The 26,431-nt window shown below is 48.0% G+C and overlaps 1 protein-coding gene across 2 annotated transcripts in view; it reads left to right on the top strand.

Annotated features, from left to right (window-relative positions):
* The window catches only part of ADAM33 (ADAM metallopeptidase domain 33), an 87,656-nt gene that overhangs the window by 51,668 nt on the left and 9,557 nt on the right, over window positions 1-26,431 (top strand). For both annotated transcript variants that reach the window (XM_028744300.2, XM_077933718.1), the window contains 13 exons: window positions 1,363-1,529; window positions 4,213-4,297; window positions 6,178-6,320; window positions 9,039-9,216; window positions 9,793-9,882; window positions 10,522-10,717; window positions 13,834-13,942; window positions 16,833-17,037; window positions 17,592-17,669; window positions 18,221-18,329; window positions 21,712-21,859; window positions 22,808-22,925; window positions 25,487-25,738. In XM_028744300.2, coding sequence (XP_028600133.2) covers window positions 1,363-1,529; window positions 4,213-4,297; window positions 6,178-6,320; window positions 9,039-9,216; window positions 9,793-9,882; window positions 10,522-10,717; window positions 13,834-13,942; window positions 16,833-17,037; window positions 17,592-17,669; window positions 18,221-18,329; window positions 21,712-21,859; window positions 22,808-22,925; window positions 25,487-25,738 — 1,878 coding nt within the window. The remainder of the gene's footprint in view (window positions 1-1,362; window positions 1,530-4,212; window positions 4,298-6,177; window positions 6,321-9,038; window positions 9,217-9,792; window positions 9,883-10,521; window positions 10,718-13,833; window positions 13,943-16,832; window positions 17,038-17,591; window positions 17,670-18,220; window positions 18,330-21,711; window positions 21,860-22,807; window positions 22,926-25,486; window positions 25,739-26,431) is intronic.

Raw genomic sequence — 26,431 nt, forward strand, 5'->3', positions numbered from 1 at the left:
AGTTTAAATTTGTTGTTAGCCACCCTGAGCCCGGTTTTCTGAACTGGGAAGGGCGGGGTATAAATAAAAAATTATTATTATTAATTCTTATTATTATGCCTGACTTAACAGTGTTTGGGGGCTAACAGCACACTGATTTATTTCATATAATAAAGTTATACACCACTTGATTTCAAAAAGCAAAACCCTCCGAGCAGCTTACAAAGGGAACAAGCCAATAAAACTATAAGTAAAAACAACTTGAACCCAGGATATCTGTCAGTTAGAGCATGAGACTCTTAACCTCAAGGTTATGGGTTCGAGTTCCACACTGGACAAAAGACTCCTGCATTGCAGGGGGTTGGACTAGATGACCCCAGTGGTCTCTTCAAACTCTATGAACTCTTTAAAACATGCAAAAGACAAACTCCACAATAAACTAAAAGCAGATTAAAACATACACCAACATTCCAAATGTGTTTGTGGGATGGGGTTTTATTGGTTTGTTCTTGGTTTTAAAATACATACTGTATTTTTACGTGGTGAACCGCCCTGTGATCTTCGAACGAAGGGTGGCCTACAAATTTAATACCTAGCAATGCTAATAATGTACAGGGAGGCTTGCCTGAGAAACAAAGATGCCTTTAGCAGATGCCAAAAAGTGTTTAGTGAAATTGCCTCAATAGGCGGGGAGTTCCAGAGGTGCTGCCACACTGAAAGATTGATTTCTTACAGATGCAGAGCAGGATATTATCTGGCACCCGTAACAGAGCCAGATCGAAGTACTTTGGACGCTCAGGTTGTGAACGTGATCTGTGCAGAATGCATGCGCTGTGATTCTGCAATTCTGCGCATGCGCAAAGCGTGATTTAACGTTTCTGCGCATGCGCGACCGCTGAAACCTGGAAGTAACCCGTTCCGGTACTTCCAGGTTTCGGCGGGTCCGTAACCAAAAAAACCGCAACCTTAAAAGTCTGTAACCCGAGGTATGACTGTAGTCAAGTGGGCAAGGTGATCTTGCAGGTGAACTATGGGTCCATTACAGTGGTACCTCTAGATACGAACAAGATCCGTTCCGGAGCCCTGTTCGCATCTAGAAGCAAACGTAAGTAGTGACAGCACGTCTGTGCATGCGCGCGCCACTTTTCGCCGCTTCTGCACACGGGTGTGACGTCATTTTGAGCGTCTGCGCATGCGCAAGCGGCAAAACCCAGAAGTAACGCGCTCCGTTACTTCCGGGTTGCCGCAGAGTGCAACTTGAACACACTCAACCCGATGCACATTCAACCCGAGGTATGACTGTATTATTATTATTATTGTTATTATTATTATTATTATTATTATTATTAACCCTCCTCCTCTCTTCCTGCTCCTCTTCCCCAGTTTTACAGGTCCCTGAATATCAAAGTGGCCCTGATCGGCCTTGAGGTCTGGACCGAGAGGGACCAGTGCAGCCTGAGCAGCGATGCTCATGCCTCGCTCATGTCCTTCCTGCAGTGGAAAAAGTCTCTGAAGGCTCGGAAGAAGCACGACAATGCCCAGCTGCTGACGTGAGTCGTTGTTTCAGAAGCAGTTATAGATAAGGTGGCTCATGCTAGGGGGTGGGTTGTGTGTGTGTGTGTGTGTGTGTGTGTGTGTGTGTGTAGGGTATTTCCCCTGCATTTTAATGAAATGATCCACCCATTATTATTATTTTTTCCAAACCGGTACGTGAACCGAAATGCAGCTGTCCTCCAGAATTCGCGCTTCTCTGAATTTGCAATGCAATTTTCCTTCCACAGTGTGTGTTGTTATTGATTGCATTTTCCCGTTTATCCTGGGAACCGTAGCTTAACCCTCGTGGATCTACAAATCCCTGGCACCCTTAGCAAACTACAGCTCCCAGTATTAATTGAGGTGGGAAATGGGCTCAGAGACACACCCACACCACAGATTCAAACCACCCCTTCTTCCCAGGGAACTCTGGGAATTGTAGTTTTGTCAGGGTGATCGGAGAGGTCTCCTAACAATTCTCAGCACCGTTAACAGATAACAGATAACATTTCCCAGTGGTTTTTTTTTTGGGGGGGGGGGAACTCTGACATTTAAAGTGGAATAGGTAAGGTAAGGTAAAGTAAAGGTAAAGGACCCCTGGATGGTTAAGTCCAGTCAAAGGCAACTATGGGGTTGTGGCGCTCATCTTGCTTTCAGGTCGAGGGAGCCGGCGTTTGTCCACAGACAGCTTTCCGGGTCATGTGGCCGGCATGACTAAACCGTTTCTGGCACAACGGGACACCGTAACAGAAACCAGAGTGCACGGAAATGCTGTTTACCTTCCCGCCGGAGCGGTACCTATTTATCTACTTGCACTGGCGTGCTTTTGAACTGCTAGGTTGGCAGGAGCTGGGACCGAGCAACGGGAGCTCACCCCATCGCAGGGATTCAAATCGCCAACCTTCCGATTGGGAAGCCCAAGAGGCTCAGTGGTTTAGATGACAGCGCCACCCGCATCCCTCCTAAATTGGAATAAAAGTATTTTAAACGCCTAGTGCAGATGAGCCGTAAGAGTGTGTAAATCCTAAACGAATCAGAACAAATGTTCAGTAAAGACTGGACAATGATCTAGCCACTGCGTAAGCTTTGTGGAAGTGAATCAGGATTTTATTTTATTTTTTATCGATTGCATTTTTCATCCTTGAGGTGGCGTACATGGTACTCCTTCCTCCTAGTGCAATACCACAACAACCCTGCTAGGTAGGTTAAGGTGAGGAGCAAATTACTGGCCCAAGTGAGCCACGTGGCTGGGTGCAGACTCGAACCCTGGTCTCCCAAGTCCGGCGCTCTAACCACTGCACCACTCTGCATAAGTAGATTGTCAGTAATATCCAAGGCAACACGATGACCAAGCACAACAATGCAATATCGATATAAACTCTTTATATAATCCATACGGAACATTGAACAATATGAAATATATGAAATATGCACCCTCTGAAAAACCAAATAGACAGAAATTTTATAAATCTCTGAAAGTCACAAAATGTGCACTCTTGATGGAGTCTCTTGAAAACATAGAACTAAATAAACATAAGTCTTAAAAGTCTCTGAAAGTCTTTGTAGACTATGCAAGTCTCTGAAAGAAGCAATAGGTCAGATTCTTATCTGGTGAAAACAAGCCGTAAAGCTTTGTTTTATGATGTCCAATGCTGCCGAAGTGGTCTGCAAACAGACGTAGTGAACAGTGATTCCGGATATATTCACTATTTCGTGGAATTCTTCTTCAGCACAGCAGAAGGCTACAGAAATGCTTCATAAACTGCAAATGAATTATTGAAACGATGACCTGCATATACATGGTAACTTACAATAACTCAAATTATTACAAACTGTACGCATGAACATGAAGGGACTCGGGTGGCGCTGTGGGTTAAACCACAGAGCCTAGGACTTGCCAATCAGAAGGTTGGCGGTTCGAATCCCCGCGAAGGGGTGAGCTCCCGTTGCTCGCTCCCTGCTCCTGCCCACCTAGCAGTTCGAAAGCACATCAAAGTGCAAGTAGATAAATAGGTACCGCTCTGGCGGGAAGGTCAACGCCGCTTCTGTGCACTGCTCTGGTTCGCCAGAAGTGGTTTAGTCATGCTGGCCACATGACCCGGAAGCTGTACGCCAGCTTCCTCGGCCAGTAAAGCGAGATGAGCGCCGCAACCCCAGAGTCGGACACCACTGGACCTAATGGTCAGGGGTCCCTTTACCTTTATACGCATGAACTATAATGCCAATTCAATATAAACTCAAAAGTACATACCCCATCTATATGGTGAATGGAATTGTATAACAACAATAGCTATGGAGCAGTGGTCAGAAAGTTATGTAACCACTGCTACTGACTGCATGTTGCAAGAAACCTAAAAAACCGACCCCCAGGAGGTGCTTATAACCAGGAGATTAAAGATACAGTACAGTTTAACAGCCAGAATGTAAAAATCAAATAAAACAATTGAGATCCATTTCAGAATTGAGTCCTTTTTATGTTTTGAACATAAAGATAAACCTAGATTCTTGCTGTCGTAACCGTCTTTCATAATCTCGTCATAAGCAGATTTTCAGCAGGAGAGCTGCTTGCAATGAACTCCACAAGCTCTGGTCATTTTAAGTGTCTGGTTGGATCTGGCCAGAACGCTGCTCCAACTATCAGGGGCCCCTATCCATAGTCTCTTCCCTCTGTTTTCCCCCTTCCTTTGGCTGTCTCCACAGCGGGATGACCTTTGTCGGGACGACCATTGGGATGGCGCCGCTGGAGGGAATGTGCAGTGCGGAAAACTCCGGTGGGGTGAGCATGGTAAGGACAAGATGGCGGCTCCTCCTCTTGCTATCTAGAGCCGTCTTCCACAACCTGGTTGCTCTTTTGGAATACAACTCCCATCAGCTGGCTGGGGCTGATGGGAGTTGTTATGTACTGAGTTGAATAGGATCCAAAATGCAGCAGTCTGATTGGTCCTAGAACAATAGGATCCAGAATGCAGCAGTCTGATTGGTCCACCAGAGCCACCCAATCCAGCTCCAGGTGGAAGTGAATCCGCAACCTGATTGGTCTACAGAAGAATCCCGGAATTAGCCAATCACGTGGGGCCCATTATGTAAATAATGTATATAAGCAGACGTTCTGGGGGAACTTCCATTCCTCCTCACCACTATGAGCTGGATAAAGAGCATGAAATCCACTCTCCACTCTGAGTATATTTCAGGAGTTGTAGTTTCAAGTGACAGGATGGCAATCTGGTTGGTGAAAGCTGCTCAACAGCATCTCCTTTGACTGTGCAAAATTATCCTCTTTGTTCGTGGGAGGAAGAGGCACTTTACCTGGGGGGGGGGGGAGAGGAAGAATTGGGTTCTGCCGGGTGCAACCTCAGTTAGCCGCCGGTCTCGGTGTCTTGGGGGTTCCCATCCCAAATCTGCAGGGAAAAGGCCCCAGATATTGGAGAATCTTTGAATTGTAGGGTTGGAAGGGGCCCACAAGGGTAATCTAGTCCAATCCCCTTCGATGCGAGAATCAAAGCTAAAGAACCCATCCAGTGTCTGCTTAAAAACTGCCAATGGAGGAGAGTCTGCTGAACATATCAACAAGCATTGTTGGGTTTTAGGGGCAGGAACAGGGTAGATTTGGTTTGGTTTGTCTAAAAGGGGTTCTGCGGCCAAACCTGAGCCTCTGAAATGTGGCCCTGGTTTTGCTTGCATTTAAGGGGGTTGGACTGGATGACCTTTGGGGGACCCAATCTATGATTCTCTGATGTTCTCCTCTCCTTTAGCCTGAAGAGGTTCCCCCTGCATGTGTGTCCTGTCCCCCCTGCTCCTTTGCTGTACAGCTTCCGGCGAACGCTGAAGACCAGTGCCAGATTTACGTATAAGCTAAACAAGCTATAGCTTAGGGCCCCAGCCTCTTGGCCCCCCCATTTTTTTAAAAAAATATAAGATAAAAAATTTATAAGATAAAAATATATAAGATAAAAAAATAAAATATAAGATAAAGAATATAAGATAAAAAACAAATAAAATAAAACCTACATACAGCAACAGTGTTTTGTGTTGTGTAGGCTCCTATGATGTAAGTCATGGGCCCCGCCTGCTCCCTAAAATATCACTGGTTTGCTCATTTCTATATACAGTGGTACCTCTGGTTGCGAACGGGATCCGTTCCAGAGGCCTGTTCGTAACATGAAAAGAGCGCAACCCACAGCGGTGCGTCTGCGCACACGCGGGTTGCAATTCGCCGCTTCTGCGCATGTGCATGACGTCATTTTGCGCTTCTGCACATGCGCAAGTGGCGAAACCTGGAAGTAACCTTTTCCGGTACTTCCGGGTTGCCGTGGGACATAACCTGAAAGAACGTAACCTGAAACAAACGTAACATGAAGTATGACTGTATAGGGTGCCTACTTTCTGCATGGACTGGTTTCATGGCAAAGGACAGCTGGACATATAAAGGGCCCCATTACCTTCAGTATCTTAGGGCCACATCAAACCTAAATCCGGCCCTGCTGAAGGACCTACCTCTTTCCCCTCGCTGTGTGTTTTCAGGGACCCCACCCAAAAAATTCCTGGGATTGTAACCTGTTCTAGTTTTGATTGAATTATCGCAGCCCTGGCACCTCCTGGCGAACGGCAGGGGATGAATTAGGTGATGATGCTAATGAAATTGATGACCACAATCCTCTCTCCCAGGACCATTCAGAGCTGCCCATTGGAGCGGCCGCCACCATGGCCCACGAAATCGGCCACAACTTCGGCATGAGCCACGACCCCGAGGGATGCTGCGTTGAGGCCACGGCGTCCCAGGGCGGCTGTGTCATGGCTGCTGCTACAGGGTAAGAAGTTTTGGGGCAGGGAAACCAAAGACGGGCTTGTCAAAGCCTCAATGACACACTGGGCAATGTTATTGTTGTTTAGTTGTTTATTCGTGTCCGACTCTTCATGGCCCCCTGGACCAGAGCACGCCAGGCACTCCTGTCTTCCACTGCCTCCCGCAGTTTGGTCAAACTCATGCTGGTAGCTTCGAGAACACTGTCCCACCATCTCGTCCTCTGTCGTCCCCTTCTCCTTGCGCCCTCCATCTTTCCCAACATCAGGGTCTTTCCCAGGGAGTCTTCTCTTCTCATGAGGCAGCCGAAGTATTGGAGCCTCAGCTTCAGGATCTGTCCTTCCAGTGAGCACTCAGGGCTGATTTCCTTCAGAATGGAGAGGTTTGATCTTCTTGCAGTCCATGGGACTCTCAAGAGTCTCCTCCAGCACCAGAATTCAGAAGAATCGATTCTTTGGCGATCAGCCTTCTTTATGGTCCAGCTCTCACTTCCATACATCACTACAGTGATACCTTGGGTTAAGTACTTAATTCATTCCAGAGGTCCGTTCTTAACCTGAAACTGTTCTTAACCTGAAGCACCAATTTTGCTAATGGGGCCTCCTGCTGCCGCCACGCTGCCAGAGCACGATTTCTGTTCTTATCCTGAAGCAAAGTTCTTAACCTGAAGCACTATTTCTGGGTTAGCAGAGTCTGTAACCTGAAGCACATGTAACCTGAAGCGTATGTAACCCGAGGTACCACTGTATTGGGAAAACCATACCTTTAACTATACAGACCTTTGTCGGCAAGGTGATGTCTCTGCTTTTTAAGATGCTGTCTAGGTTTGTCATTGCTTTTCTCCCAAGAAGCAGGCGTCTTTTAATTAGATACCCACTTTAAACAGCCTTTGCTTGAGCCCCACTGGGAACTATAATTTGTTAAGAGTGCTGAGAGATTTTAGGAGACCCCCCTATTCCCCTGTCAGAGCTACAATTCCCAGAGTTCCCTATGGAGAGGGATTGATTGTTAACCCACCCTGCGAACTGTATTTCCCTTCCTTTATTTTCCCCGCTGCCATCCAGAACCCCTGCTTTCCCCAGGAGCCAGGGGCACAGCCCCACCAGCCCCAGAAATTAAAGCCGGTTTTCTTGCAGCCAGCAAGGATGCAAAAATGGAGACAGATGTACAATGGCGAGAGAAGGGGGGGGGGAGAGCGAATCGAGTGCAGTTGTCTTTCGGAAGCAAGCCACATGTTGGGAAACAAGGGTCTTGTTCCGTGTCTGTCGGACGTGTTGAGAGCAGCCGGCACAAAACACTGAAGCCTTTCTCCTCTCCGGAAAGCACCCGGCACGAGGCTGTTTATAGACTTAAAGACACGAAGGGTTTGGGGCCCCCAGTGCTTGTGTCTGTGCTGCCGACGTTGGCGGCGGGATCGGCTGTCGCACAAAAGAGTCGTTGTCGAGGGGGAAGGAGAAATGTCAAGGAGACCACGGGGCTCGGATTTCAAGGCAAAACAGTGCACCGAAATAAATCACACGGAGGAAGTCGGTTTTGGAGAGAGGGTTCTGGGCTGGATGGGGGCAGTGGGACAAGGCTTCTTCATGCACAAGCCACACATTTGGGCAGAAGCTCTGGCTCCGTGGTGGAGCGCCATCCCAGGAGGCTGAGGGCGAGGCAGTGGGGTGTAGTGGTTAGAGCAGTGGGTCCCAAACTTTCCGGTTCCACGGACTCATCCCCTGTGCCCTCCCTACCTTATGGAAAGCATTATTCATTTTTTAAAATAAATTTTATTAAGGTTTGTAGAGACAAAAACTTAACATCGCCACCCTGTTTTTAAGAAAACTAAACCAAGACTTTTATCTAGATACAATGAAAACACAAAAAAGGGGTGAGGGAGATAAATAGAGTAGAAAGAGGTTAAAAGAGAAAGATCGCAAAATAAGATTCGGAAAATGAAGAACTTCTGATTCTTCACCTGTCTACTTTAAAAAAACTATTCACTTTGCCCCATCCAATCTAACCCCCAATGAAGCCACTTTCCTTAAACAAACATTATCTTCCATCCTCAAATCCAGATATCATTATTCCTTTTTCTTTCTCACGCAAAAAAATCTACGAGGAATTTCCAATCTTTAACCCATTTAAAATAAAATAAACAATATATATAGTTTCCACGTCCCACCACAGAAATTAATAACACAATAAAACAGTAACAATTTATGGCACAGTTAAAACAGAATTAACTACCGGTAATTCAACAAATTAATGAACTTGATCCAATGATGCGAGCTTTTTGCAATCTGAAAGTCCATTACGCCTCAAACGCCCCTCTGATGATGATGATGATGATTACTATTATTTGTTTTCATCTTGTGTTTTTAAGTTGTGAACCTTCCTGAGATCTGTAGAAGAAAGGCGGTACAGTGGTGCCTCGCAAGACGAAAAACTCGCTAGACGAAAGGGTTTTCCATTTTTTGAGTCGTTCCGCAAGACGAAATTCCCTATGGGCTTGCTTCACAAGACGAAATGTCTTGCGAGTTCTTGCGAGTTTGTTTCCTTTTTCTTAAAGCCGCTAAGCCGTTAATAGCCGCTAAGCCGCTAATAGCCGTGCTTCGCAAGACGGAAAAAACCGCAAGACGAAGAGACTGGCGGAACGGATTAATTTCGTCTTGCAAGGCACCACTGTATGCAAATTCAATTCATCAATATTGACAGTCGCTCCTCTTTGCCTGTGTCTCTGCAGCCACCCCTTTCCGAAAGTCTTCAGTTCCTGCAGTCGGAAGCAACTGGAGAGCTACTTCCACCGAGGGGGGGGCATGTGTCTTTTCAACATGCCTGACACCAAGGACCTGGTGGTGGGCAAGAAATGCGGCAACGGATTCCTGGAGGACGGCGAGGAATGCGACTGCGGGGAGGTGGAGGTACGTCTTCGCGGCATCAGAATTTCTGTACTGAGAGGTGCTGGGGCCAAATAATAATAATATTATTAATAATAATTTATTTAGAATTTATTATTTATACCCAGCCACTCTGGGCAGCTTCCAACAGAATATTAAAATACAATAGTCTATTAAACATTAAAAGCTTCCCTGAACAGGGCTGCCTTCAGATGTCTTCTAAAAGTCTGGTAGTTGTTTTTCTCTTTGACATCTGGTGGGAGGGTGTTCCACAGGGTGGGTGCCACTACTGAGAAGGCCCTCTGCCTGGTTCCCTGTAACTTGGCTTCTCACAATGAGGGAACCGCCAGAAGGCCCTCGGCACTGGACCTCAGTGTCCGGGCAGAACGATGGGGGTGGAGACGCTCCTTCAGATATACTGGACCGAGGCCATTTAGGGCTTTAAATGTTCCTTTGATTGTCCTTGAATCTTCCCTTCAAGCTTGCCACCCTCTGCTGCCACAACTGTGTGGCATGTCACACTCTCGGAGAGCCTTGGCTTTAAGAGGGCTATTCCAGGCGATCATCACAGTGATCATTCTTTTCCCTCTCTCTTTCCAGGAATGCACAAACCCTTGCTGCAACCCACAAAACTGCACCCTGAAAGCTGGGAGCGAGTGTGCCCACGGCGACTGTTGCGAAGGCTGCAAGGTATTCCAAACCATCTCGCTGTGATTCCCGCATTTCTAGGACCAGATGGGGTCCCTTCCAACTCCACAATTCTGTGATTCTTTATTAGGCTAACGGGGAGAGAGGGAGAAGAAAGAAAGAAAGACACTTGTAGAAAAACAACAACACAACCCATTGCTTTTCAACTGGGTGGCGCTGTGGTCTAAACCACTGAGCCTCTTGGGCTTGCCGATCAGAAGGTTGGCGGTTTGAATCCCCACGATGGGGTGAGCTCCCATTGCTCTGCCCCAGCTCCTGCCAACCTAGCAGTTCGAAAGCACACCAGTGCAAGTAGATAAGTAGGTACCACTGCAGCGGGAAGGTAAACGGCATTTTCATGCGCTCTGGTTTCCATCACGGTGTCCCGTTGCACCAGAAGCGGCTTAGTCCTGCTGGCCACATGACACAGAGAGCTGTCTGTGGACAAATGTCAGCTCCCTCGGCCTGAAAGCGAGATGAGCGCAGCAACTCCATAGTCGCCTTTGACTGGACTTAACCGTCCAGGGGTCCTTAAAAAAAATAATAAATTAGCACTGGTCTTGGATGCTAAATACGTCAACTTAAAAGCCATCCAGCTTAACTGCTCAATAACTCTCTCTCTTGTCTTCATTTGTTCTGTAGCTCAAGACAGCTGGGACCATGTGCCGAGAGCCGGCCGGATCCTGCGACCTGCCCGAATACTGCACAGGGGCTTCCCCCTATTGCCCCAGCAACGTCTACCTCCTGGATGGCTCAATGTGCTCCTACGGAGAGGCTTACTGCAACAACGGCATGTGCTTGACCCACGAACAGCAATGCATCCAGCTGTGGGGTCCAGGTGAGCGCCTCCCCTGCCCCACACATATCCTTCCCTCTCTACACCTTTCCTACAGAGGGGTGGAATCTTGTGAGAATCGTGATTCCTTTTCTATCACCCTCCTTGATCTTGAGAAGGAAGATTATTATTATTTATAAAATAAACCCCAGTTCTGCTACAAATACAATGATCTCTTTTTTATATGTATAGGTAATAATAATAATAATAATAATAATAATTTATACCCCACCCATCTGGCGGGGTTACCCCATCCATTCTGGGAGGCTGCCAACAAAATATAAAAAACACTAAAGGTAAAGGGTAAAGGGACCACTGACCATTAGGTCCAGTCGTGGCCGACTCTGGGGTTGCGGCGCTCATCTCACTTTATTGGCTGAGGGAGCTGGCACACAGTTTCCAGGTCATGTGGCCAGCATGACAAAGCTGCTTCTGGTGAACCAGAGCAGCGCACAGAAACGCCGTTTACTTTCCCGCCGGATCGGTACTTATTTATCTACTTGCACTGGTGTGCTTTCGAACTGCTAGGTTGGCAGGAGCAGGGACCAAGCAACGGGAGCTCACCCCGTCACAGGGATTCAAACCGCCGACCTTCTGATCGGCAAGTCCTAGGCTCTGTGGTTTAACCCACAGTGCCACCTGCGTCCCAAACACTATAAAACATCAAACATTAGAAACTTCCCTGAACAGGGCTGCCTTTAGATGTCTTCTAAAAGTCAGATAGTTGTTTATTTCCTTGACATCTGTTGGGAGGGCATTCCACAGGGCGGGTGCCACCACCGAGAAGGCCCTCTGCCTGGTTCCCTGTAACTTGGCTTCTCGCAGGGAGAGAACCAACAGAAGGCCCTCGGTGCTGGACCTCAGCATCCGGGCAGAACTATGGGGGTGGAGACGCTCCTTCAGGGATGTTAAGGGAGGGGTAGTACCTCTGGTCGGGGGCATATCACGCTACCTCTGGGGTCTTTTGTTCACCTTTGGTCCCTACCCTGCACTCAGCTGTCACCTGTGGCTCTTAGAAGCTGTCAGCATGCAATAGGGGCCACACCCTGGGAATGGCTTCGACTGGCCGGCTAAACCAGGTGAGGGGAACCAGTGGGTTGCCAACCCTTGATGAGTTAGGGACCCTGCATGCAAAGACAGGCTCTGGCGTGTTCAGCAGATGAGACCAAGAGTGGAGCCAATGGTCAAGAAGGCGGTTTCTGCACATGATGTAGGGCGAAGTGAGGGGCAGGTGGGGCTCGCCCACCTGGGAAGGAAGCCAATCTAGGAGAAGGAAAGCTCTGAACCTAAATTTCTATTGCTTTGTGGGATATCTTCAGAAGAAGAAAAGGTAAGGAACAAATCCAGAGTGGAGTGCCTAAGGCAGTTGGATGGCGCCTTGTATATCTCTTTCCGGCAACTCCTGCAGCCAGTTGCCTTCTCTGCTTTCCTTTGGGCCATACTTCCCAGGCTTGCTCTTGGGACGCGGGTGGCGCTGTGGTCTAAACCACTGAGCCTAGGACTTGCCGATCAGAAGGTCAGCGGTTCAAATCCCTGCGAAGGAGTGAGCTACCGTTGCTCTGTCCTTGCTCCTGCCAACCTAGCAGTTCGAAAGCATGCGAGTGCAAGTAGATAAATAGGTACCACTGCGGCGGGAAGGTAAAGGGCGTTTCCATGCGCTCTGGTTTCCATCATGGTGTCCCGTTGCACCAGAGGTAGTTTAGTCATGCTGGCCACGTGACTTGGAAAGCTGTCTGTGGACAAATGCCAGCCCCCTCAGCCTGAAAGCGAGATGAGCGCCACAACCCCATAGTCGCCTTTGACTGGACTTAACTGTCCAGGGGTCCTTTACCTTTACCTTTTTACTTCCCAGAGAGGTCACTTTGGGTACAGCTAACACAGCAGTTTGACTTCACCCTCAGAGGCGCACTCCATTGCTTCTTGAAACACACGGGTGCCAACAACGAATGTTATTATGCATACAGTCATACCTCATGTTACGTTTGCTTCATGTTACGTTTTTTCAGGTTGCGCCCTGGAAGTACCGGAAAGGGTTATTTCCGGTTTTCGCCGCTTGCACATGTGCAGAAGCGCTAAATCGCACTTCGCACATGCACACAAGCGCCAAATCATGCTGTGCACCTGTGCAGATACGGCGCTTCAGATTGTGCGCTTTTCATGTTGCGAACAGGCCTCCGGAACAGATCCCGTTCGCAACCAGAGGTACCACTGTATAACATATGCACGTTATACAGATAGACACCTATTCCACAGCTTGAGGTACCAGGAGCAGAATCTCCCCCGATAGTAATCTTAAGTGATTTTGCAGATTATACTGCGGCGGTTAGTCTTTCAGCTAAGCACCTTCCAAGTAGTTCAGCACTTCAACAACATCTTGAACACACCACAGTATTTATGGGCACCAGACTGTGCATTTTGGTTGGAACTGACCGTCCACATATTTTATTTTAGCTAAGGAACAAGCACCATCTTCTGGAGAGTTTGGGAGTTGCAGTTTGGGTGTTGTGCTGGCTTTGTGAGAAAAAATAATGTATGTGATTACAGGGTTTGATAATTTGTTATGTGGAAACTGAGCAATAAACATATTTTTTAAAAAAACAAAACGAGTAAGTTAAGCGAATCTGGATATGCAGAAGATATTCAATAAATTTAAGGAACTGCAGAAAGGGGGAAGGAAGTCAAGATTTGAAATGTCAAAATGATTGCAGAATCAGTGAAATGCATATATTTGAAAAGTATAATAAATATTTGAAAAGTATAATAAATAAATAAATTAGAAAGCATTCCAGACACATACACCCTCTCCCAGAACCTGGTGGGCCTTTAAAGTAGGAGAGCAAAGAGCTCAAAGACAGAGGGCATGTAGTGGCACCCATAGAGGAGATGATGTTGATGATGAATGAGGAAATGGGAGAGTCACTTGGGACAACGCCATTATCCAAGAGGCTGGGTTCCAAAGCCTCTCTCTAAATACTGAACAAAAAGCGGATGGTAATAAACTTTCCTTGTCTTTGTACGTTCCTGGACACCCGGCTGTGGCAGTTGCTTGCAAATGGAGAGATGTGCCTTTTGGTGGCCCCATCTCCTTGAGCTCACTTCAACTCTGCTTCCACCTACAGGTGCCTGGCCGGCTCCTGACGCTTGCTTCCGGGACGTCAACCGGGCGGGCGACATGTATGGCAACTGCGGCAAGGACCGCCATGGCAACTACGTCAAGTGTGCGTGGAGGTGAGTGCTGGTCTGGAATGCACCACGATATGCAGACTCTGGGCTTGTCTGGTTGACCAAAGCTGAACTCTGGCGACCTCCAGATCTTGTTGGTCTCCCTTTAAAGCACCCAACATGGCCCGCAATCAGGGATGATGGGATTGTGGTCCGGCAACGTCAAGATTGGCCACCCCAAGTGTTGAGATGCTACCCTAAATCCCCGTGGAAAGGGCAGTTCTCAGCATCCCACGCCTGTCCGTCTAATCCCCGAAGAAGCCGTCGTTGTTGAACAGCAACTTCTATCATCATCCCTGAGCATTGGCCATTTTGGATGGAGCTGATGGGAACTGGAGTCCAAGTTCGTCTGGAAGGAGCTAACTTGGCTATCCCTGATCTACTGTATTTTTCGCTATAAGACACACTTTTCCCCCTTCAAAAATTAAGGGGAAATGTATGTGCATCTTATGGAGCGAATGCAGGCTCCTTAGCTTCAGTGATAGCAACGCGAAGCCTCCAAAGCGCAGAGGGAGAGCTCCCCCCGCGCCCCAGAGGCTTCGCATTGCTTTCGCTGAAGCTGCCTGAAGCCACTGGAGTGCAGCGGGAACTCCCGCTGCGCTCCAGGGGCTTCAGGCAGCTATCCGCAAGCCTTCAGAGCGCAGCAGGAGTTCTCGCTGTGCTCTGAAGGCTTGCGGATAGCCGCCTGAAGCCTGGAGAGCGAGAGCGGTCGGTGCACACCGATCCCTCTTGGTGTTCTGGCTTTGCTTCGCTGGAGAGGCGCTGCACAGTTTTCCCTCTCTGTGCAGTGCCCCTTCAGCGAAGCGGGAGGAGAAATGGAAAGGGCTCCGTTTCTCCTGCCGCTTCGCTGAAGGGGCGCTGAGCAGAGAGGGGGAGAATTCCCCCCCCCCCGTTCTCCCCCTCCTATGGTCTGGTGCATCCTATGGTCCGCTGCGTCCTATAGAGTGAAAAATACGGTAATCTAAGCCAAAATAGCTGTACCCCACACTTCAGAGGAAGTTACCAGGGCAGTTTATACAATCAAGGGGATGGTGTGACCAGGATTTATGTTATGTGGGCTACAGGACCCCAACCTGTCCTCCTCATCTGTCTGGCACTGTCTATCGCTCAGCCGGCTTGTCATTTGTGTCACGAGAATGTGCCCCAACATCATCCTAGTGACTTCAGCAAGCATTTCCGTTTCAAATATTCTGATGATTTCTACTTTTAGTTAAGTATTTTTATTTATTTGCTTGATTTTTTTGGGGGGGGACAGCTGTCCCCCTCACCCCTGGCTGCACCCATGGGAGTGATTCCCCACATGAAGAAAGGTTGTAGCGTTTGGGACTTCTGAGTTTAGAGAAAAGGCTAGGAAGAGGTGAGGAAGTTCATAAAATTTTACGCGGGGTGAAGAAAGTGGACAGGGAAACGGTTTCTCTCTTTCTCTCTCATAGCACCAGAAGTCAAGGGCATTCAGTGAAGCTGAATGGTGGATATTTCAGAACAGATAAAAGAATGCAGCACAATAGTTAAACTATGGAACTCCTTGCCACAGGAAAAAGGGATGGCCACCAATTAGGCAAATTCATGGAGGGGAGGGCTGTGGGTGGCTACTAGCCAGGGTAGTTCTTCTCTGCCTCCAAAGTTGGAGGCAGCAATGCTTCTGAATATCTGTTGCTGGTAACCACAAGATGGGAGAGGTGGTCTTGTGTTCGAATCCTGATGGCGGGTTTCCCATAGGCATCTGGTTGGGCACTGTGAGAGGAGGATGCTGAACCTAATGGTCCCTTGGCCTGTTCCAGCAACTCTGCTCTTACCTTCTTACTTCCAGAATGGGGCAACTGTGCCCCTGAAGGACCAGGTGCGCAGCCTGGGGGTCATTTTGGACTCACAGCTGTCCATGGAGTCGCAGGTCCATTCTGTGTCCAGGGCAGCTGTCTACTAGCTCCATCTGGTATGCAGGCTGAGACCCTCCCTGCCCACAGACTGTCTTGCCAGGGTGGTGCATGCTCTGGTTGTCTCCCGCTTGGACTACTGCAATGCACTCTACATGGGGCTACCTTTGAAGGTGACCCGGAAACTGCAATTAATCCAGAAGTCACGGCAGCTAGACGGCGAGACCATATAACACCGGTCTTGAAAGACCTACACTGGCTCCCAGTACTTTTCTGAGCACAATTCAAAGTGTTGGTGCTGAGCTTTAAAGCCCTAAACGGCCTCGGTCCAGTATATCTGAAGGAGCACTCCCATTGATCTGCCTGGACACTGAGGTCCAGCTCCGAGGGTCTTCTGGCAGTTCCCTCCCTGCCAAAAGCCAAGTTACAGGGAACTGGGCAGAGGGCCTTCTCGGTGGTGGCGCCCACCCTGTGAAATGCCCTCCCGTCAGATGTCAAAGAAATTAACAACTATCCGACTTTTAGAAGACATCTGAAGGCAGCCCAGTTTAGGGAAGCTTTTACTATCTGATGAATTATTGTACAGTGGTACCTCGGGTTACATACCCTTCAGGTTACAGATGCTTCAGGTTACAGACGCTTCAGGTTACAGATGCTTCAGGTTACATACGCTTCAGGTTACAGACTCCGCAAACCCGGAAATAGTATCTCGTGTAAAGAACTTTGCTTCAGGATGAAAACAGAAATCGCGCGGCGGCGGCAGCAGCAGCAGGAGGCCCCATTAGCTAAAGTGGTGCTTCAGGTTAAGAACAGTTTCAGGTTAAGAACGGGCCTCCAGAACGAATTAAGTTCTTAACCCAAGGTACCACTGTATTTTAATGTTTTGTTGGAAGCCGCCCAGAGTGGCTGGGGAAGCCCAGCCAGATTAGCTGGGTATAAATAATAAATTATTATTATTATTATTATTTGGAGCAGCTAGCCTTCAGGTCCTCTCCCAGCTCCAATGTTCTCGTTCCTTCTAGAGATGCCAAGTGCGGGAAGATCCAGTGCCAGAGCTCGGCTGCCAAGCCCAAAGGGACCAACACCGTTTCCATGGACACCACCATCCGCTTTAACGGGCAGGAGATCAAGTGTCGGGGGGCGCTGGTTTACGCCACCAAGGATGACGAGGGGGACATGTCCGACCCGGGGCTGGTGATGACGGGGACCAAGTGCGGAGATGGAATGGTGAGGGTTTCCTGGGAGAAACGGCAGAGGCACCCAAACCCAGAGGGTGCGCTTTATAACGCAATATCAAAAGGCCGCTGCATGAAGTCTGATGTTTTATTATGGTTTTTTTAATGTGTTAGAAGCCACCCAGAGTGGCCGGGGCAACCCAGCCAGATGGGCGGGGTCTAAATAATTAAATTAAATTAAATTGGTCAGGAAGACCAATACTTTAATAAGGAATGGGGATTTAAAAAAAATATAATTTATCTTAAAAACCATTGTAAACAGTTAAAATCGTTAGTGGGATTGGAATAACACTTGTAATGTAACGAAGAACTGTGGACATAATGGAGATTTGGATTCACATAAAAGATGCAGAAGGAAAGGATTAACAAAAGGACCCACAACCAGGAGGAAGGAAGTCCAAGGGATTCTTTCGAATCTTGTTTTTACATATTACGTTATTATGTGAATGTAAATATTAATTTGGAAAATGAAATGAAATGAAATGGCGGTGTTGAACTATTGGGGCATTGCAAGCCTGTCTGACTCGGAGGCCGTTCTGTTTGCAGGTTTGCAAGGACCAGCGCTGCCTCAACGCCTCTTTTTATGACCTGGACAAGTGCACCTCGAAATGCCACGGCCACGGGGTGAGTCACCAGCTGCCGTCTTAGCTTCTGTTCTGGGAAAGGGCTCTAGCTAAGGGGTGTTGAAGAAAAACAACAATACACCAGTGGGAACTAGGCATCCCCTCCAAGGCATCATTTATTCATTTTTGGCTGGCTCAGGAAATCATTCTGTCTGAACATTAAGGGCTTACAATTGCATCTTGAGCAGAATTCTAATACTGTACCAGTTTCTGGAAAACACACGTGCGCGGAGGGGAGATTTCCCAGAGGAATCTGCTTCACTGCTATGAGGACATGATGCTAGTCCAGTGATGGCCAAACTTGCCCCTCCAGCTGTTTTGGGACTACAACTCCCATCATGCCTAGCTAACAGGACCAGTGGTCAGGGATGATGGGAATTGTAGTCCCAAAACAGCTGGAAGGCCAAGTTTGACCCAGCATAGACTTGTCCTGACTGATAGGCTCTCTTCATTTTAAGTTGAGCACATCTTGGTGGGTTTTTTTTTGAGGGGGGGTGTGCCTGCAAACGGTACTTTGGCAAGCTTGAGCCTCACTCCGCAAATCTCTTCCAGGTCTGCAACAGCAACCGGAACTGCCACTGTGACGCAGGGTGGGCTCCTCCGTTCTGCGAGAAGGCGGGTCTGGGAGGCAGCGTTGACAGTGGCCCCGTGCAACACGATAGTGAGTCCCGGGAGGCTGTGTGTGTGTGTGTGTGTGTGTGTGTGTGTGTGTGTGTGTGTGTGTCGTCCCTCCCACTCCCCGCTATTGCAAATCCAAAGGGTGCAATGCTCTGGAAGCCAGAGAGACTGAGAGCGCCAGGAGTGGAGAACCACAGGCAACGAGGACTGCATGTGGACCTCCAGTCCTCTTTACGTGGCCCTCAGGTCTCTTCCAGGCCACACACACCCTCCCCAGTCGCACCCTTCTGGAGTGTGTTTTCCTGGCTGGGATGTGTCCTTGATATCTGTCAATGCCTCTCCTAAGACGAGAACAAGTGGATTCAAATGGCAAGGAAGGAGAATCTGACTAAACATCAGGAAAAACTCTCTTCTTTGGCGATCCCTCGTAGCCGAGTAAGATTGTCTTCCATAAACACAATGAGTCTGTAAATGACCGTGAAGGCCAATTCTGGATCCACACGTCCTTCCACAGTGGGGACATAGGTTTCTGGGTGGGAGTTGATCACGGTGAGGGTTTGCCAAGTGCGCCTTCCTCTTAGCACGTTTCTCCCTTGCATCCTGAGTTTGAGCGTCTTCAAAGCCCATGACAGTTTTGGTAAAGGCTGTTCTCCAACTGAAGCGCTCGCAGGCCACTGTTTCCCAATTGTTGGTGTTTATACATGTGCAGATGCGCCTCTGCGGGTTGCGAACGCTGCGGTTTGTGAACGTGCTTCCTGCACGGATCACATTCGCAGCCCACTGTATTATTATTATTATTATTATTATTATTATTATTATTATTATTAGGTTTATATACCGTCCTATACCCGGAGGTCTCAGGACGGTTCACAGAAAAGATCACAACATATATAATCAGAATAAAAACAACAACCCAAATAACACCCCCCCAAAAGAGCCACATTTTAAAAGGGTCTAGGATGTCAATTAGGTCAACCAAAGGCCTGGTTAGAAAAGGGTGTTTTTGCCTGGCGCCTAAAGGTGTGTAATAAAGCCGCCCGGCGAACTTCCCTGCGGAGAGCATTCCACAGACAGGGGGCCACTGCAGAGAAGGCCCATTTAGGTCTGATTAAACATCAGGAAAAACTTTGACAGTGCAGGAGGTTGTGGACTCTCCTTCCTTAAGGTTTTTAAGCAGAGGTGGGATGGCCATCTGTCTCGGATGCTTTAGTTGAGATTCCTGCATGATGACTCTCAGGGTTCCTTCCAACTCTGCAATTCTACGATTTGCTTACCTGAAAGGAGAATAGGGAGGGCTCTGTTTGTGAGAGTGAAAACCAGCCTACTTGGCAAAGCCCAAATGTAAATGAGTTGCTCCTTCTACCTTTGCTTCTGGCCCCTGGAAGGCTCCCCAGAAGGCAATCTGGCCCTCTGGCTGCAAAAGTCTCCTCCTCTTCATGCCACAGTCATTGGGAAGAATCGCCCTGTGTTCCTGTTTCATGGAGATCTTCCTTGACAAAGAAATAGTGAAATATTGACATATAGTACAACGATAGCTTGTGATGCCTGTTTATAGAGAAGGAAGGAATTGGTAAATTAATTTTGGCCAGTGCAATGTGGCTATAAATTGTAATTTGCCTGTTAGAGTGATGGAGCACAGATTTTTTTTTTTAATACTTCTGCTGTGTTTTATGGCCTATTTATAAAAATGAACATCAGCCGCTTCAATATATCCCATGCTGTTGCAAAATGATGGGCTTCTGTATTTCCAACCCCCTTGTTTTCTGTAAGGGCAACAAGCCCCAAGGTGGAGGTTTTCCTCCAATGCCTCTCCCTTAAGCGTGAACCTGAGAATCCAGGGCGTCCTTGTTTAATTTTATCAGGCTGTGCTGGTTCTGAAGTTTTTATGGGAAAAGGAAAACCCTTCTAACTACGAGAGGTTATTAAATGGTAATTTTGCATTCTTTCCAGTAATGAAACACCCCCCCCCCACACCCCTGGATTAATGTTTTGATAAGAAAAAAGCCAGATTATTAAAATTCGGTCCAAATGAGCTATATCAGTTCGTGAATCAGTTGAAAAGTGAAACCAACAAGTTTAATTTTGAGCTGGTGGGCGCCACTAGTTTTAGAAGTTGTGTTGTGCTGCTAAACCAGCCTTTACCAACTGGGGGCTCTCCAGATGTTTTGAACTACAACTCCCACCAGCTCAGTCCAAAACACCTGGAGGGCACCAAGTTGCCAAAGGGTGAAATAATAATAATAATAATAATAATAATAATAATAATAATAATAATTATTATTATTATTATTAATATACCGCCCTCTACCCGGGGGTCTCAGGGTGGTTCACAGAATAAAATCAAGATATAAAACCATGAAATACCTAACAATTAATATTTAAGCAATATTTCTAACAAACAAGTTTACAGGGAGGATTTGGAACCGGCGAGACCAAAGATTCACTGAGGACTGGAACAAATTTACAGAATATATTAAAAACATTTGTGATAAACATAACGTTTGTAAGTTTTCAGGAAGCTCTGTGAGAAGGTTTGTTAGAAATATTGCTTAAATAGTATGATAAGAAAATACTTGTATAGTGCAATATTAAATTGAGAAATGTGAAGAAAAGTGATAAATTACGGAGAATTATCAGACATGTTGATGGAAGTCAAAAGGAAGAAAGATGTTGAGGAGAATTTGATGTTTAATCTTGTATAAATTTATATTGGAAAATTAATAAAAATTATTTAAAAAGAAATACCTAACAAAAATAAAAACAACAGCCCAATAAATGAAGTTCCTCTGACGATAGCAGAATAGAGCCTCCATAAATAGGAGCAGTGGTTTACTGAGTACCCAGTGATATACTGTGTGGGCAGCCGCAACCAGATTCCCCTGCTCCTGAGCTTGCAGTTGTTTCACATAAAGGTAAAGGGACCCCTGGCCGTTAGGTCCAGTCATGAACGACTCTGGGGTTGCGGCGCTCATCTCGCTTTACTGGCCGAGGGAGCCGGTGTTTGTCTGCAGACAGTTTTTCTAGGTCATGTGGCCAGCATGACTAAGCCGCTTCTGGCCAACCAGAGCAGAGCACGGAAACGCCGTTTACCTTCCTGTCGGAGCAGTACCTATTTATCTACTTGCACTTTGATGTGCTTTCAAACTGCTAGGTTGGCAGGAGCAGGGACCAAGCAACGGGAGCTCACCCCATCACGGGGATTCGAACAGCCGACCTTCTGATCAGCAAGCCCAAGAGGCTCAGTGGTTCAGACCACAGCGCCACATAGAATCCTATAATTGTAGCCTTGGAAGGGACCCGAGCATCTTTAGCCCAGCCCCCTGCAATGCATGGCTTAGATTGACAACCTGTGTCATAAACCAAGCCCATCCCTCTATGCGCCTTGGTTTCATGACCGTTTGCTATCCCTGTGCCTCTTCCTACAGATCACGAAGCCGTCCTGATCGTCCTCCTGCTCTTTTTCTTCCTGTTCCTGCCGGCTTTGTCCCTCGGACTCTATTGGTACTACCGGAGGGAAAGCTCACTGCTCAACAAGTGGTTCAAAGGCTTAAGAAAGAGCCATGAGACCTACAGGTGAGCAGAGACCCAGGAGGCTGCCTCCCCTCTTTCTCAGGATTTCCCAGGCCTTGCGCTAGATCAGAGTTCCCCAAACTTACGTCTCCAGCTGTTTTTCTGGACTACAACTCCCATCGCCACTAGCTAGCAGGAGCAGTGGTCAGGGATGATGGGAACGGTAGCCCCCAAACAGTTTGGGAAACCCTGCTTTAGAGGGGACGTCCACTTTCGTCCTCTCGGTTGCCCCTTCCTTTGAAGGAAAACCATTCTGTAATAGAAATAAGCCTCTCATTGCACAGAGACCAAGACATCTGGGAAAGGGGCATACAGTCATACCTTGGGTTACAGATGCTTCAGGTTGTGTTCTTTTGGTTTATGGATGTGCCGAAACGGGTTACTTCCAGGTTTTGGCAGCCGCACATGTGCAGAAGCGCTAAATCGCACTTTGCGCATGTGCAGAAGTCCCAAATTGCAACCCGCCCATGTGCAGAAGCGGCGCTGCAGGTTGTGAACGCTGCGGGTTGCGAACGTGCCTCCTGCACGGACCACGTTCGCAACCCGAGCGTCCACTGTACTCTGCTTTACCTTCAGAAGGTCTTGGGTTCGATTTCTGCATCTCCAGGCAGGGCTGGGCATGTCCCCTGCTTGAAAACATGGAGGGCTGCTGGGAGTCAGTGTATAGATGGGGGGTCGTCAACCCAGAGCCCACGAAAGCTTTCACTGGTGCCTCTGGGGAGGTCCTGCACAGCTCCCGGGTGCAAATTCCTCCAGTGCGAATCAGCCCATAGGTGGGCGCTCTAGAGCTCAGAGTTTGCATTTGGCCCAGTTTCAGGTGGGCCTTGTTAGAAGGTTCCATTGTCCTTCTCCCACCTCTCTCTTTTCTCCCTTCCTCCTCCGTACAGATCTGGAGGGAGCCCCCTCATTTGCCAGAAGTTAACTTCCATTCCCTTTGGTATTTCCCGGCAGGAATGGAGCTGTCAATCGGAAGGCGAATCAGGGGCACTCGAACTCAGCCTTCACTTTGCAGGACATTTCCTCCTCTTCTTCCTTCTCCAATAAAACTGCGGCCAGCAGTTCCAGCCAAGTGAGTATGCTCCTGAAATACACAGTCATACCTCTTGTTACGTTTGCTTCAGGTTGAGCGTTTTCAGGTTGCGTCCTGCAGCGACCTGGAAGTACTGGAAAGGGTTACTTCTGGGTTTCGCCACTCGCGCATGTGCAGAAGCGCAAAATGACGTAATGTGCATGCGCAGAAGCGGCAAATCACAACCCCCGTGTGCGCAGATGCGTTGCTGCAGGTTTCGTTCTTTTCATGTTGCGAACGGGCTTCCGGAATGGATCCCGTTTGCAACCAGAGGTACCACTCTGTGTGTGTGTGTGTGTGTGTGTCTGTCTGTCTCTCTCTCTCTCTCTATATATATATACTTTTCAGATTAATACATTTCATCAAATTACAATCATCTTAACATTTCAAAACTTGACTTCCTTCCCCCTCTTTCCACGGTTCCTTAAATTTATTTTTAATATCTTCTGCATATTGCGGACCGTCTTGAGGGGCTGGGAGCTGGGGGCACTGTCATACAGTGGTTCCGCTCCTTCCTCCTGGGCCGTGTTCAGAAAGTGGTGGTAGGGGATGAGTGTTCAGACCCCTGGGCTCTCACTTGTGGGGTGCCTCAGGGTTCTGTCCTCTCCCCCATGCTTTTCAACATTTACATGCAGCCACTGGGAGAGATCATCAGGAGGTTTGGGCTGGGTGTTCATCAGTATGCGGATGATACACAGCTCTACCTCTCTTTTAAATCAGAACCAGTGAAGGCGGTGAAGGTCCTGTGTGAGTGTCTGGAAGCGGTTGGAGGATGGATGGCGGCTAACAAATTGAGGTTGAATCCTGACAAGACAGAAGTACTGTTTTTGGGGGACAGGAGGCGGGCAGGTGTGGAGGATTCCCTGGTCCTGAATGGGGTAACTGTGCCCCTGAAGGACCAGGTGCGCAGCCTGGGAGTCATTTTGGACTCACAGCTGTCCATGGAGGCACAGGTCAAATCTGTATCCAGGGCAGCTGTTTACCAGCTCCGTCTGGTACATAGGCTGAGACCCTATCTGCCTGCAGACTGTCTCGCCAGAGTGGTACATGCTCTGGTTATCTCCCGCTTGGACTACTGCAATGCGCTCTACGTGGGGCTACCTTTGAAGGTGACCCGGAAACTACAACTAATCCAGAATGCGGCAGCTAGACTGGTGACTGGGAGTGGCCGCCGAGACCATATAACACCGGTCTTGAAAGACCTACATTGGCTCCCAGTACGTTTCCGAGCACAATTCAAAGTGTTGGTGCTGACCTTTAAAGCCCTAAACGGCCTTGGTCCAGTATATCTGAAGGAGCGTCTCCACCCCCATCGTTCTGCTCGAACACTGAGGTCCAGCTCCGAGGGCCTTCTGGCGGTTCCCTCACTGCGAGAGGCCAAGTTACAGGGAACAAGGCAGAGGGCCTTCTCGGTAGTGGCGCCCGCCATGTGGAACCCCCTCCCATCAGATGTCAAAGCTATAAACATCTACCTGACATTCAGAAGACATCTGAAGGCAGCCCTGTTCAGGGAAGTTTTTAATATGTGAAATTTTAGTGTATCTTTCATCTTTGTTGGAAGCCGCCCAGAGTGGCTGGGGAAACCCAGCCAGATGGGCGGGGTACAAATAATAAATTATTATTATTATTATTATTATTATTATTATTATTATTATTATTATATCCAAATGAACTCGATTTGCTCATTTATTCATCCACTTTAAATATATACTCTTATGAGACTGAAGGTTATTACAATAATCCTGCCAATGTTCTTATCTGTTTACAATTTATCTGCATATGTTCAATAAACCATTTCCATTCTTTTATTTTGTTACCTTGATTTCTTATTCTTCCGGTGAGTTTTGCCATTTCCGCATGTTCCATAAGTTTTTGTATTCCATTCTTCCTTTACTGGGACTTCTGCTTCTTTCCATTTTGGGGCGAGTAACATTCTTGCTGCTGTAGTAGCGTACGTAAATAGAATTCTATACAGTTTAGGTAGTTCCGTCCCTATAAAGTCATATCTCGGGTTACAGATGCTTCAGGTTGCACGTTTTCGGGTTACGGACGCGGCGAAACCTGGAAGTAACTGGAACGGGTTACTTCCGGGTTTCTGCGTTTGCGCAGAAGCGCTAAATCGTGCTTTGCGCATGCGCAGACGCACTGAATCGCAACCCACATGTGCGCAGACGCGGCGCTGCGGGTTGCGGACGCTGCAGGTTGCGAACGTGCCTCCCGCACAGATCATGTTCACAACCTGAGTGTCCACTGTAATTCCCAAAAGAAAAGCTTCTGGGTTGTTTTTTAACAAACGTTTGTATGCTCCTGAAATCTTGATGCAAGCAACCTCGAAACCGTGCCGCAAATTGGGGATTGGTTATTAGACTCTCGACTCAGGTGGTCTTCTTCTACTGTGCCCAACCCTAATTTAGAAACCGCTAGAAATGTGCAGATTTTAAAATAAATGCTCGTAAGGGGAGGGGACAGGATCGTGTCCACTCATTTGCACCTTCGCTCTGTGGAATTGCGGAAACGAGGGTGAAATTCACCTTTGCCTTCTCTCTCTCTCTCCTCTACAGGCAACAAGGGGTGTTTTCCCACCCAAACCAAACCCTCCCCAAGGCGCTTCCCACCCTGTCAACGTGGTCCGCCCTCTCCGCCCTGCCCCTGCCCCGGTTGCTGCTCTCCCGAAAGACCTCAAGCCTTCCAGGCCGCCTCCGCTGCCTTTCAACAAATCCCCCGCTGCGGCCGCTGGTGCGAAATTCGGCGCGCAAAACAAACTCCCTCCGCCGAAGAAGCCTCTTCCCACCAGCCCCGTCAGGACCGCGTTGGTGAGTCCGGAACAGGCCTCAGGGGAGTCCACCCTTTCGAGATCCAGCTGTTTTTGAACTACAGTTCCCTTCGTCCCTGACCACTGGTCTTGCTAGCTAGGGGTGGGAATGTTGTGGATACTAGGAGAGAATATATTGATTAAATATTATCCTTCCTCACTCACGCTAGTGGATCAGTAGCAGAGTACATTCACCTGTATATAGCAGGAAGCTAGTTGGTAAAATCGTTTGAATCTCTTTACTTAAGCAATCCAGTCTGGCTTGTCCAGATTGGATTTGTTCCTGGTAAATCCCTTTTGTCCCCTCTTAAAAAGAATAAAGACACAACAGTCTTTTCTTAAAAGTACAGTCATACCTCAGGTTACAGATGCTTCAGGTTGCGTGTTTTTGGGTTGCGCACCGTGCTGAACCTGGAAGTACCGGAACGGGTTACTTCCAAGTTTCGGCGCTCATGCGTGCACAAAACACTAAATTGTGCTTTGCGCATGCGCAGAAGTGCAGAAGCACTGAATCGCAACCCGCATGTGCGCAGATGCGGCGCTGCAGGTTGCAAATGCTGCGGGTTGCGAATGCTGTGGGTTGCGAACGTGCCTCCCGCACGGATCACGTTCGCAACCCGAGCGTCCACTGTAATAAGAGGTTTACTTACATTCAGTTCACAGTTGGTTCCCTGAAGGCAGGCTTAATTGGTAG

This window comes from Podarcis muralis, chromosome 9 (assembly GCF_964188315.1).
Source record: "Podarcis muralis chromosome 9, rPodMur119.hap1.1, whole genome shotgun sequence".
Taxonomy (NCBI): domain Eukaryota; kingdom Metazoa; phylum Chordata; class Lepidosauria; order Squamata; family Lacertidae; genus Podarcis; species Podarcis muralis.